The following is a 14,063-nucleotide window of genomic DNA, read 5'->3' as shown; positions in this document are numbered from 1 at the left end:
AAATTATTGTCAGGCTTTTACCTAGAACATCACATTAAGTACCTTATGATCTCCATGTCTGCCGAGCCGTCAGGGAAAAACTGTTTTAATAGAAATCACAACACGTCACTCACCAGATAGAAACAGAATGATTGCTACTCCATGTTCCACAAAGGATTCCATAATGGAAACACACCCTAATGCCTCCAGTCTTCTGGAGAGTCCTGATTCTTCCTTTACCTGCAACTTATATACCCTCACATCAAACTCATGCCAGTCTACTTTTCAATTGGGGCAATGATGGTGTTTCCTGCTCTAGCATGCCATAGACATGTATGTGCTGGTAACTCCAATTATTTTCTAAGACAGAGTGGAAACTTCTACAAAGCATCCCTTATGTCTCCACTGCCACTACTTCCAATGTTCATATATAGCAACATAGAAAGATATTGTTTGACAAATATAATAATGTATAAGGAAAAAATAAAGTCAATAGAATGGGCCAAAATGAAAGAAGCATGACAAACTAAAATTCTATTTTTTTTTTGTCTTAGAATCACAAGATTTTATGGCTGAAAGAGTTCTTACAGGCAATCCAAAGTTTTCTGTGGTTTCCATATAAAAAGTAAAAAGCTCTTGTCTTAAGATGAAGTTTGGGAAATTTGTATCTAGTTGTGTAACACTGACTATAATTTCAGTGATCCTTATACAGCATTCATGAAAGCAATCACTACAGTATTCACCCATAAAAACAGGATCCCAGACTCTGAACTTCACAGTCTTAACTTTGGTCATTTCCCATAGCCACCATATAAACTTTCCCAAAAAAACATTTATTTTTGTCATTTTGTACTCAAACATCACCACCTATATCATACATTCTCTGATTACAAAGAAGCAAATCCCCACCACAAGCTCGGACCAGTGTGCTCCCCTCGCATTTTCAAAACTTTGTTCCTAATGAAAAATACAGAAAAATTTGTTATATCACGATGTTAACTTGCATCATTTCACTGGGAAAAGTTTTAGAGTAGCAGGGAATTGAGCAAGGTCTTGGCATATGTTCCCATGTCACAGGAAATGGTTACCAATCGTTAGACCCACTCAGAACTGTCTCTGAGAATTTTATGAACATCCAAACCCAATACTTTAAATGAAACATCTTAAGGAATATTAGTATTTGAGGCCCTGAAAGTGTAAATCACATGAATATTAATAACTGATCTATTTAAAGTTGTTTCATAATTCATAAAGGCTTTAGGGTACATAAGATTTCAAAATCACATTTTTCTTAAGAAGCCACATTTCAGAGGTATCGACATATTGGTGAAGACCAATTGTACCCATCTTCATTGAACCCGAAATGACTGCCTAACTAAACAGGAAGCAGGTTTTTTTTTTTTCAAGTATGATATTTCCACAGACAGGTTTTGTTAAAATCTTTCCAAGTTGCACTTATACCTCTAGATTTTGCCTTTGGCTCTGATTGATTCTGAACACTTAGGGGGTCTCCTGCACCTTTTGTTTTGAGGGTGTATCCTTGCTTAAGAACAGGTTCTCATTTTCTCCAAGTCCCCAGTGCTGAGCCCCTGGCATGAAAAATGACCCTGATACTTGGAAAGGAGTTTCCCGTACAAGTCCCTCAGGTCCCATAATGGCAAAACCTCCTCGTCCACTTTATAGAACCTCCCCACCCGACAGAAGAGCATGTACAGGAAAAGCAGACCTCCCTTCCCCCACACATTTCCTCAGTTTATTTATGAAACATCTTGGAATGAGAATGAGCTGCTTGTGGTTCCTGTGGCTGATTCGGGGATGGTTTCCTGCAGGCCAGGGGAAGCTGGTCAACCGAATGACCTCTGTGTAGCTAACCCATATACCCCAATGAGAAGGCTATTTGGTTTTATGGGTACCATTTCTAACTATGCCTAGAGGACTTTGTTTTTGCAATGAAGAACTCAATAACCAAATATCACTGTGAAGATGGACTAATAATTTACAGTTCCATCAGAGCTCACACCTTCCCTTACTACTATATTTGAAATCTGAAGCATTCCTCACAGGCTCATGTTTTGCAGACTTGTTGCCCAGCTAGTAAGTGATAATATCTGGGGTGGGGATGGGGGGAGCCTTTAGGCAGAGCCTAGCTGGTGGAGAAAGATTATTAACGGGGGAGCTTTGAAGTTTATTGCCCAGACCCCAGGTCCCCTCCTGCTCTGCTTCCTGGTGTGGCACCGTAAGACTGGAGAGCTTTGTTTCTTCAATAAAGAGTTTAATAATACAACATCACTGCAAAGACAGATTAATAGTGGCCATGTCTATTGATGTTTATACTTTCCTCTATCAATAAAAGAAGTCAGAAATTTGCTAAGATGCCTATAGACACCTGTGTATCAACTTCTGCTTCTCGAAGGATCAATTTTCCTCCTGGCATCTAGAAAGGCCTATAAAGAATTTAGCATTGTATTTGTACAGAGAATCCATTTGGAAAGAAGGTAGCATTGAACACTGTTGGAAAGAACACTGGCTACATGAAGCGTGCTCCTTATTTAATCCTATCAGATGACATATAATTAATGCCTATAATCAAGGTGAGTGAGAGGAACTCAAGTAAATGATGACTCTGATATTTCTTTGTGTTTGTTCAGATTTGCCAGTGACCATGTATGAGTGTTAGAAATCTTGGAAAGTGTGTTGACAGTGATCCTTCTATTGGGCTAGCATCCTCCACAAATGTGTCTTTTACTTGAATGAGTAGATTTAAATGGGGTCACAAAAACTCCAAGACTTCTCTCCCAAAGGACAAAATAGTACACATAAATTATGATAAGCACTGGCATTTGATCTATATAGACTTACTAATAAGATTTAAACGCCAAGTTTTTACATTATATCAATTTGAATGGTAAGGAGAAATATTTCAGAAATGCACTGGGCAGTGACAAGATGCTAATGTAGTTTCTGAATCAGTTTGAGTCGGATCAAAGAGAAAACTGTGCTCTTAGGGCAGAGTTGAAAATAGATGTTCCAGACCTAACGTCCTTACCCAGCCTCCTCACTCAAGTGCATGGCATCACACTTGCTGAGGAAATCGGAGATGCGTGCTTTTCATCTGTGACACACACAAAATCAAATCAATTTTACCTATTTCATTGTATTAAAAACAAAAACAAAAACAAAACCCAAAATGCCCAAATCCCTCGTTTTCCTTGATACTACATCAGTAAATATATTTTACTGAGGTTTTTTTTTGATGAATAATTTCAATCAAAGATATTATGAATTTACAAATTCACAAATGTATGAGATTAAACATTAAAAATAATATATATGGTTAAAGAAATCCAGGTTGAAACAAAAGGTAGGGAACACCTTATCTCATTCACCCACTATCATCAAATTAAAAGCTAACTAAAATAACATGATCACAGACCAACATGTCATTTAATTTTATATCCACGGTCTAACCTCTCCTTCTGTTCTCCTGTTTTGTCTCTCCAGTGCATCCTAACGTCAGCCAAGGCTGCCAAGGAGGCTGTGCGACGTGTTCAGATTACAATGGATGTTTGTCATGTAAGCCCAGACTATTTTTTGTTCTGGAAAGAATTGGCATGAAGCAGATAGGAGTGTGTCTCTCTTCATGTCCAAGTGGATATTATGGAACTCGATATCCAGATATAAATAAGTGTACAAGTAAGTGCCCATATCACTTTATATTTTTATCTCATCCTCGGGGATTTCTCATGATTAAAAGAGCTTCTAATAAACCTAAAAGAGTCAAAAAAAACAAGTAATATTTACGTAGTATTTAGGGTGACAGATCCAGAGACTTAGCCCTCAGGGCAGAAAACTTTCATGACCAACTTAAAAAAAAAAATCCATTCAGTTTTGTTTTTGTTTTTTGGTTTGTTGTTTGTTGTTTGTTGTTTGTTTGTGTACAAAACCTAAAGCCAAGAACATGATTATCACTCACTCGAAAATTACAATAGGTATCAGAACCAGCTGAATTCCCATTACTATTATAAAATCTAAGTATTCAATAACTGGAAGAACTATGTCAGTTATTTTGGCTCCTATAAATTCCCAGTATAGCACTGAAATATTCTTTTGTCAGTTGGAAATAAAGTCTATGAGCACAGTGTTCTTGACCCCAAAAGTCCAGTCTCAGCAATGGAAACCAAGTAACCCTGAGAGGTGTAAACCAGAGAATGCCGCGGGTCACCATGCCCAGGCTCCCGAGCCTGTAACTCCCTTCCATGTGGTGCCAGCCTTACTATCACCCTCCTAAGAGCTTCCCAGGTCAAGATTTGCCTTTGCAATTTTTGTTCTTCACTGGCTTCTTTGGCGTTTTGGAAGCTATTTGGCATTTTGGAAGCTATTTCTTCCCTCATTCAAGATTCTAAGGGCATCACCTCAGTGGGATGCTCCAAGGTCCTCTCTTCCAGAAGGATAGGTCTCTTCCATTTGTCAGTCACCTGTCTGTTTTCCTCACATTTATCTGTTGCTATTGTGATTGCCATTTTCTCGAACATTTACCACTCTGGAACCAGATTTTGGTCGCCTGCATCTGTAGTTCTTCGCTAGACTTGATCCTCTGTTATCTGGGTTGTAAATGAAAGTTATTATAGTGACTAATGTATTGGTTTATGCTAAGGTTTAGGTAACAATATTGCAAAATACTCATAATAGTCATAGAGTATGGTAATCATTACTTAAGAGTCCATTGATGATAGTGCTCACTGTGTCTCCTTCTAGAAGGCATGCTTTGTGAACGCTGGACATTATCCCCATGAACTGAACCAGGATCTATAACTTTTGACATATAGTGAACAGTTACATATATGTCGAATGGACAAATAGCCCTTGAGAACAGTATGAATATAGTATCTCTGTATATTTAACTCAAATTATAATGAAACATTACTATCATTTAATGCAAAGAGCTATTTGGCCATGTGGACAGGTTGAATAACTCTTATATGAACTGTCTGGAACCAGGTTTGGTTTTGGAGGTTTGGGGATTTGAGAATACTTGTATAGAATTTACTGGCTGAATATTCCTAATCTGAACATCCAAAATCTATAACATTTTTATAACATGATGTCAGTGATCAAAATGTTTCAGATTTTAGAGTAATCTGTATTTTCGATGCTGGAAATAAGGGTGTCCAGTGTATACTATCAAGGTATTTTCATGAGACACTCTGTACCACAATTTGGAAAGCAGCAATGGATGTTTATCGACTCAATGTCTTTGGGAGAGTCCTCAATTCAGTCTGGTAAAATAACATTGAACCTCAACTTTAATGCAAGAATTGCATGTATGTGGGAAGATGATCCAGCAATAGTTTGGAGAAGATAGCAGAGTCACAATTCTTTTTCTGTGTTTCTCTTTCAGAATGCAAAGCCGACTGTGATACTTGTTTCAACAAAAATTTCTGCACAAAGTGTAAAAGTGGATTTTACTTACACCTTGGAAAGTGCCTTGACAGTTGCCCAGAAGGGTTAGAAGCCAACAACCATACTATGGAATGCGTCAGTATTGGTGAGGAAGGCCTCTAACCTTTAGAATGGATGAGAAACACCTCAGATGACAATGGCAGTCTTCTTTTGAGAAATTTCTTCTCAAAGTCCAATTCTACAAGAACCTGAGAGGCTATCTCTAGTGCCCTGTTCATTTTTGCTTACAAAGAGGCCATCCTAAATCTATGTTCAAGGAGCCATATCCAACATGCATCATGGGTTACTTAAGAGTGCTCTGCTGTTTCCTTTTTTTTTTTTTTGGTTTTTCGAGACAGGGTTTCTCTGTGTAGCTTTGCGCCTTTCTTGGAACTCGCTTTGTAGACCAGGCTGGCCTCGAACTCACAGAGATCCGCCTGCCTCTGCCTCCCGAGTGCTGGGATTAAAGGCGTGCGCCACCACCGCCCGGCTTACTCTGCTGTTTCTTAAGGACTACTTGCAATTGTTTCAAACTATTCTGATAATCAAAGATTTATTATCTTTCAGAGAGACAAATGAAGAGGGGGGAGAACTCAACTAATTTCCACTTTCGACCTTGAGTTTTACAAAATCCCTAAATTTAATACCAACCCATAATCAAAGTTGATTTCTTGTGAAAATAGCCATTAATGCTATAGTGGCCTTCTTGTACAGTTGTTAAGAACAAAAAGAGAGAGAGAGAGAGGAAAAATATTTGGACCCACTCAAAATGACAGAATGAGACAGTTCCACGTTTGATTAATTGCAGGCCTGGTTTTCCGGAGGGGAGGTCCCTCTCACAAGTTGTCTGTCTCAGTAACAGATCACCGTCAGAGTATGTTTTCTCTCTTAAGTGTCACACAGCTACTAGAGCTATGAGTTGGATGCACACTTGGGGAACAGATGCTAAACTGAACGAGAAAACAGCAAAGGAAAACTCCAAAGTCCCTTGGGCAGTGGCTGCAGGAACCTTTGATGCTGCCCCAACGCTGGCATGTGTACACAGAGCCTCCTGATTCAGTATGAGATAGTCTCCAGGAGTGCCCCCAGGCTCGCCCCAGGACGCTTCTGTCAGAATCTAAAGTGTTGGAGAAATAATTAAAAGTTGGTGGCTTAACCGCCTCAGGACAACTTTTATTTCTGTACACTCTTTTTTTTTTTGTCAGAAGAAAACAAATATATGATATTTTAAAGTTAACGTCAGAAGCACTGGAAAACAGCAATCTCAAATCAGCCTGTATCTTTTTTTGTTTGTTTAGGTCTTTTCTCCAGTCAATAAAAACACAGAAAAAACAACTTAAGAAAGGATAAATGGTCCATAAGAGTTCTTCTAGCCTATTCATCCTAAGAGTTAATGATTAGAGGTAGTAAGTTCCAAGCAGTGGAAAAAAATGGGAAACACTTTGTGAAATAGTCAAAAACACATATTGAAGATGAATTAATGGAAGTTTGTGGGATTTGTTTACCCAGAACAAAAGACAGATATTTAAGTTTTGTTAGTTGTTGAAGGTGCAGCACTCAGTCATTAATGCTCATTAATAAATTTAAATTAATGAATTAAAGCATTCACTAATGTTTTCCTATCAGGGAGGATATTTAACATGTGGCACTCTGGGATTAGCTTTCAAAGAAAATTGGTTTTATACCTCCAATGTTACCACGTTTCTTTCTTACTATAAGTTTTAGAAGATGATTCTACATTTTAAAATAGGCACTAGCAGCCAGGTTGCCACTTACTGAATAAGTGACCTAGGACACAGTTGTATTTAAGATCAGCAACTTCTGCTCAGGACTGGCTCCTGTAGCCTGTTCCCTGAGGGAAGACTCCTGTCATTTGCTGTTGGGTCCACAGACACAGCACGCACAGACTTGCCCCAGATTATCCAAGAAAATGATAGAGGGCTTCACTACCCAAAGGATTATCAAAGTTGGCCCTGTAACAAGTATGGTCGATTAGGACCCGTAGAGCTGAAATGTGGGCTGCCAAACACATCACAAGTTTCAGTGTTTCGATTAGCACCTTAGCTTGAGCTCTTCACAGCTTACTGGATACTATTTTCCCCTGCTTAGAGCTGTAGCTTAGCTTTTGTTCCTTTTTAAAAAGAAGTTAAACTGACTGGAAGGGTTTGAAACAGAAAATATTGCTGCGTATAAGAATGGTGTGAAAGATCAGCATCACAATGTATCCAGTTCTTGTGGTCCCCAAGTCAAATTAAGAGTCAGCTTCCACCTTTGCAACTGGGCATCTTCTTTCCACTTGGGACTCCAGATATTTGCTTTCTGTCTGCACTGCACTGCCATCCTATCTTCCTTGCTGTTCCTCTTCAGGAAGCAAACAGCCATAGAGGGGGCGTGGCCCAATCTAAACACTGAGAGGCAGGGCTCATGCCCTAGCTGTGTCTCCTGTGGGACATGCAGTTTGTGACCAAACCCAAGTCAGCCAAGTTCCACCTTCCTCCCAATCTTGCCAACATTTTCCCTGCATCTCACAGTGACAACCAACCACAGTATGACCCTTTTTAGGGCCTGGGGGCTCATTACATTACTTCTTCTGAAATATTTCATTGGTGGATATCTTCCTATGTTAAGGTCATTCTCAAGTATCTTTTCACAATGTTATGTCTCCGTTCTACATTGTCCATTTAAGCTAAATTTAGCATAAATCACCCTTTTATGCTTCATCTATCATTTGTCTCAAGTTTCCATTTTTTACAAAAACATATTATTTGCTACATGATTGGCTTTTCTAGAGTATTTCTGAAGGAGAAAGATCTCTTCCCTTCATGCCAAGCTGATCTAAAGGTTTTTACTATCTAATCACATTAGTTATATTTTCTTCCCCAATGGAATTATCTAAGATTTACATCAGAATTTCACCTTTATAACCATTCATCTTCTGATTTTAGATCAGTAATTACCTATGTTGTAATTTTTCAAATCCAGGTTCATAAAGTCAAAGCATGTATTTGACTTTTCATGCTTGTCATGAAAGGCCTGAAATGTTCTGGCTTCCACATTAAATAATGTTTTTCTAATTTATCCTCTTAATTCTAGTGTTAAACACATATACAAAGTTAACTTACAAACTCACTTTCTTCTTCTCGTTGCCTTCCTGGAGACTTTCTAATCTGTATTAGATTAGATTATTATTATTATTACTCATTGATTATTAACGTAGAACAAGGATGCTAGGGGATAAAGTTCATAACTGGCAGAAGATTATACTATTAAATACTGTAGCTGCTTCATTCTCTACTCAGAATCACAAAGGTGTAATGGAATGTGAAGTTCCATTGAAATTTACAGAAACGAATTCGTTTACAAGGCTCTTTGCTGTGTTCAGGTACCTACAAGTGACTAAAATAGCTATTAAAAATGAAGATTTTTTAAATCTGTAGATTTAAAATAAAATTTTAATTAAAAAATTACTTATATCTAGAGATTAGATTTTAAATCTCTGGAACACTTAGGTTATTGTTTTTAAGGTTGTCATAGGAGATGGCATTCTTGCAAAATAACAACCCATTAAGTCAGAAGACAATGGAAGCGGTTACTGGAAAAGTTACTCTTATGAAGACAAGTTTGTACTATCTGAAAGGTTTACAATTGGAAGCCATTTCTGTTGTAAGTTAGGAGGTTTCGTGGTCATAAAAACAGGAACAGCACTTTTAATCCAGCCAGGGTAGCATACACCTATAATATTGGTAATCAGGAGGCAGAGGCATGGGGATCATAAGTTTGAGGCTAGATTGGGCTGCATATAGAGACTCAGAAGAGAGGAAGAAAAGAAGGAAAGGAGGGAGGGAGGGAGGGAGGAAGGAAGGAAGGGAAGAAAAGAAGGAAGGAAAAGGGCACGTTGGAGTGTTCCTTTTCATTATAAGTGCAAACATCTACTACTACTGGGAAAACTATTAATGAGAAGCAGAGAAACTCTACTCACACAAAGGAAACAATTCTTCCATGAACCTCAGATGGGCACATTCTGCCCTTTAAGAACCACGCAAGGACATTCAGTCCAGATGCAAGTTATCAGCCATCACTGGCCAGAAGTTCAGAAGTGAGACAGGCTGCTGCCCATTCACTGAGTTCTAAATAATATTTAGGTATATTTAGCATGGGAAATAGGAAAGGAACTGAGTATAGGCCTCTTCTGCTTGCCATTCTCTGTCTAGCACAGATGTTCCCACATCAAATGGCATTCCTGTCTGCACCTAGCATCTCTTCCATTGTGAAGAAGGCACATCTGCTACATCCTGAAAACTTCATCAGAGCTTGGCAGTGGTGGCACACGCCTTTAATCTCAGTACCAGGGAGGCAGAGGCTGGTGGATTTCTATGAGTTCAAGGCCAGCCTGGTATATACAGCAAGTTCTAGGACAGCCAGAGCTGGTACAGAGAGAAATCCTGTCTTGGAAAACCAAACCAAGCAAACAAAATAACTTCATCAGGAGTTCTAGGGTAGGGTCCAGCATCCTGTGCTTTATTGTGCTTTCAGATAATTCTGAAATCTGCTGAAGTTTAATTCTCTAGTCGATAATCCCAATATACCCCAAGCTCTATTAAGTATCACACAAAAATTGTAGCAGTGCTATGAAACTGACAGAGCATTAATCCATTGTGAGTAGTTATGTTAGTGCCTGGGTTAGCCAGGTCCACTGCAGAAAGCCAATTCAATGTAAGAAGGGATGGACCCAACATCATGTGTACTAGAAACATCCTACTTCTGCCCCTTATTCGTATTATCTTGTCCAACTTTGATATGCAGAATTTCTCCTAGAAACTTAGATGTATTGAGGATATATGTTTTTTTCGTTTGTTTTTTTTGTTTTGTTTTGTTTTGGGTTTTTTTGTTGTTGTTGTTGTCTACTTGTTTGTTTCACTAACAATCCTGCCTGTGCCTGTGAGCCTGCGAGCCAGCTGAGACTGTGTCTGTTTGGTTTCAGTGCACTGTGAGGCCAGTGAGTGGGGGCCCTGGAGTCCATGCATGAAGAAAGGAAAAACATGTGGCTTCAAAAGAGGGACCGAAACACGGGTCCGAGAAATACTGCAGCATCCTTCCGCCAAGGGTAACCTGTGTCCCCCAACCAGCGAGACAAGGACGTGTATAGTACAAAGAAAGAAGTGCTCAAAGGGAGAGCGAGGTACCGACACACTAACTTCTCTGAGCCCTCACAGCTTGATCCGTATTTCACTTTATAGCTTTATATGGGATATTTGGCAGTATTCCTCGTGTCCATCGCTCTAAAATGTGTAGAGTAAGAACATTATGGCTCCGAGTTACAGATTATAGATATGATATGTTTTTTTAGTATGGAACCTGATCTTGGAACTTCAGAGTATGATAAATGAACCTCATTTTAAGAGACTACTATAAAAGCATTTGGACTTGATTTTTTTTCCCCTGTGATCTGTCTTGCTAATGCCTAGGAACTTTTGGAGAGTTTCATAAACACCAGGTGAACATCACCTGATGTAAGACCAGAACAAAGGGACACCCCCCTACCCACACATTCCCTTCACAATTGCTTACAAATTAAATTGGTGCCAAAGATTCTAAGTTTCATATTTGAAGCAAAGGACCAAGACAACTGGGGACATTCTGTCCCAAGTTGCTTTTATATACTTCATACAAGGTTGCAGAACCTTTTAGCTCGGTATGATTGTGTCAGAATGTGTTAAAATCTTGTAAGTACCAAGGAGAAATTTACCTTGCATGTAGGGCATGAGTAGAAATAAACTTCATTTAGAAGAACTGCAGTTGCTGATTTTTAAATTATCATTTTCTCATATTTCTCAATCACACTCCCAGTGCCACTGCCTACAAATATGTTGTGTATCTTTAAGTAATTATAGGTAATCTTCTGATAAGCCTGCAAATGACCCTCTCGATTAGCTAATTGACAGGAGCTGGATACCTGTGCAGCTGAACTTCCTTAGCTTATTTCAGTCATTTCCTCACTTATTCATTCAACATGCTTTTAATAAAAAACTCTTACTTCGGCCGGGCGGTGGTGGCGCACGCCTTTAATCCCAGCACTCGGGAGGCAGAGCCAGGCGGATCTCTGTGAGTTCGAGGCCAGCCTGGACTACCAAGTGAGTTCCAGGAAAGGCGCAAAGCTACACAGAGAAACCCTGTCTCGAAAAACAAAAAAAAAAAAAAACAAAAAAACAAACAAACAAAAAAAAAACCTCTTACTTCTGTGGCCACACATTATGCTAATCCCCAGAGAGTCACAGCTAACTAGGATCCTCTCGAAGAGTACTCTGAAGTTAAACTCAAAGTCCAGTGGGAAGCTAAGACATTTAGGCAGATGATCACAGTATCATATAGTAAAGGAGTTTCTAAGTCCAGTGGGAAGCTAAGATGTTTAGGCAGATGATCACAGTATCATATAGTAAAGAAGTTTCTTGGGGACATCAAGGAGGACACTACAAACATGAACATTGTTTATACGAAAAAGAACTTGGGTCACCTGAGCTTTGCAAAATACTTTCTATTGTATCAGGAGAATTAGTTGGCTACCATGAGAATGTTTGGAGACTTCCAGTACCATTGTAACTCAATACATAAGAGTACTAAAATTTTTGAAGATATGGGTTATGTTAAAGAGAACATCAAACTTTTGTGAATTTGTAAGAGGTTTGATTAAAATTTAGTTTCAGGAATGAACATTGGCTAGGGAAAAAGGTCTTTTTAGCATTTGTTACCAATTAATTCAAAACATCTTAGATTTTAAAAGTTGGCTTTGGAAGTCAACTGTTGGAGCACTCTGTTGGTATGCACCCACTGCCGCATGGCTACTTCTGTTTACTAAATGGTCTTGAAATTTAATGAGCTACATGTGGCCTTTAACTGTATTCCTTCTATAAAGTCCACAGTATTAATCAGTATTTTGTACATTTTCCTTTAAAAATACAAATGAAGGAACACTTACCTTATAAAAGTTAAGTTATATTATCTTTCCTCTTTTATATGAGAATATGTTCTTCTAAGATACCTTTTCTTGCACCTGTCATAAACATTGATGTCATAAATGTCACTCCTTAAAGCTAGCAACTAAAAGAGAAGTTATGCTATAAAGATGTTTGAGCAGCAACCTGTAACTTGAGTTCACTTAAAATTTTGATCTTGATCTTTGTCCCACCCTTCTGAGGATACAGAAACTCTTTACACTTAAAAACAGAAAATGTTATACAATTAGACCAATATAAATGTTTTATTATGTTTCAGATTTGATTGTGGATCCCCTGTAATGGGATTTCTAGTGTCATTTCACTTTTTCTTACTCTTCATTTGTATTTCAGTGTGCTGGTTTCATTTCTTAAGGTGGGTTGAAAATGTAAGGAAGGAATAAAACTACACTCTTAATTCATTACCTCCATGACACTTTCCTTAACTTCTTTTAATATCTACTTATCTAATATCTTGTCAACAGTAAGAAGTCAAGAAAACAGGTAGCTGTGATCTGTGTATACATACCCTCCATCAGCTATGTAGGACACGGGAATCTTACCCAAGTACTCACTTAGGCTTAGATACACATTTATGAAATATGAGTGGTACACCAGGAAGCATTTTTAAATATAAATAGTAAGCATAAACACTTTAAAAGGAAGGATTCCAGCAGGCTAAGTTGACTAGAAGATATGTGACTTAATGTTTCTGTATGAGCCGATCGGTTTTTTATCTTAGAAAAGTAAATAAAAGAAACCTTCAGGCAGTTAAGAGATAAGCACTGTAAAATGATAAGGACAGGATCTACCCTGTAGCATAGCTATCTACTGCTTAATTGCTCTGATTTCGGAGTTTAGAGAGCCATAAAAATAGGGTTTTTTTAATTGTATAGCTGCGGCACTGAAAGACAGTGAAGCAAAAGGCCAGGTCTCTGTTATAAAGTGCATCCTCAAGTCTTGATTTGACACTTGTGTCTGTGATCTGCCCGAGAGAGAAACCATGGACAGAGGTAGATCACTCTTATTTGGAACAGGTGCAGAACTTGTTTTCAGGTTTGTTTTTTTTTTTTCGACTGTGTTCTAATTACCAAAGGCAGAAACTCCAGGGAAGAATGGTAAGATCCAGAAATGGCTCTCCAAGAAGCATTCAAAAAAGTTAAATAGAAGGAAATAGTTTATAGATACAGAATGGATTGTGTTTTGAAAATATACAAAATATTTTACACACGTATTTGCTTACTCCCATTTTTCTTGTGCTCTATGGGAAATGAGGCTAAGGATGTATTTTTGTAGTCCCAATTCCTAATTATAACCAAGTATACTATTTGTTTACAATTTGGGATTATCTTCCTTTAATCTGTCATGCTCTTCTTTTCTTTTTCTTTTTTGGTTTTTCGAGACAGGGTTTCTCTGTGTAGCTTTGCGCCTCTCCTGGAACTCACTTGGTAGTCCAGGCTGGCCTCGAACTCACAGAGATTCGCCTGGCTCTGCCTCCCGAGTGCTGGGATTAAAGGCGTGCGCCACCACCGCCCGGCATGCTCTTCTTTTCTAATCAGCTTTGAATTATCCATAAAGTACTTTTAAAACTATTACTATTAGAATGTTTCTCTCTCTTAAATGTTTATCAACTTAATTACATATTTGAAGTGTTAA

General features: G+C 38.4%; 1 protein-coding gene across 2 annotated transcripts in view; it reads left to right on the top strand.

The window, feature by feature from the left end:
- Rspo3 (R-spondin 3) overlaps window positions 1-14,063 on the top strand; it is an 86,696-nt gene that overhangs the window by 27,863 nt on the left and 44,770 nt on the right. For both annotated transcript variants that reach the window (XM_052751278.1, XM_052751279.1), the window contains exons 2-4: window positions 3,481-3,672; window positions 5,378-5,524; window positions 10,400-10,597. In XM_052751278.1, coding sequence (XP_052607238.1) covers window positions 3,481-3,672; window positions 5,378-5,524; window positions 10,400-10,597 — 537 coding nt within the window. The remainder of the gene's footprint in view (window positions 1-3,480; window positions 3,673-5,377; window positions 5,525-10,399; window positions 10,598-14,063) is intronic.

The sequence above is a fragment of the Peromyscus californicus genome, unplaced genomic scaffold (genome assembly GCF_007827085.1).
Source record: "Peromyscus californicus insignis strain IS unplaced genomic scaffold, ASM782708v3 Scaffold_22__1_contigs__length_63687245, whole genome shotgun sequence".
Lineage (NCBI taxonomy): Eukaryota > Metazoa > Chordata > Mammalia > Rodentia > Cricetidae > Peromyscus > Peromyscus californicus.
This window is presented reverse-complemented; position numbering and strand designations above follow the sequence as displayed.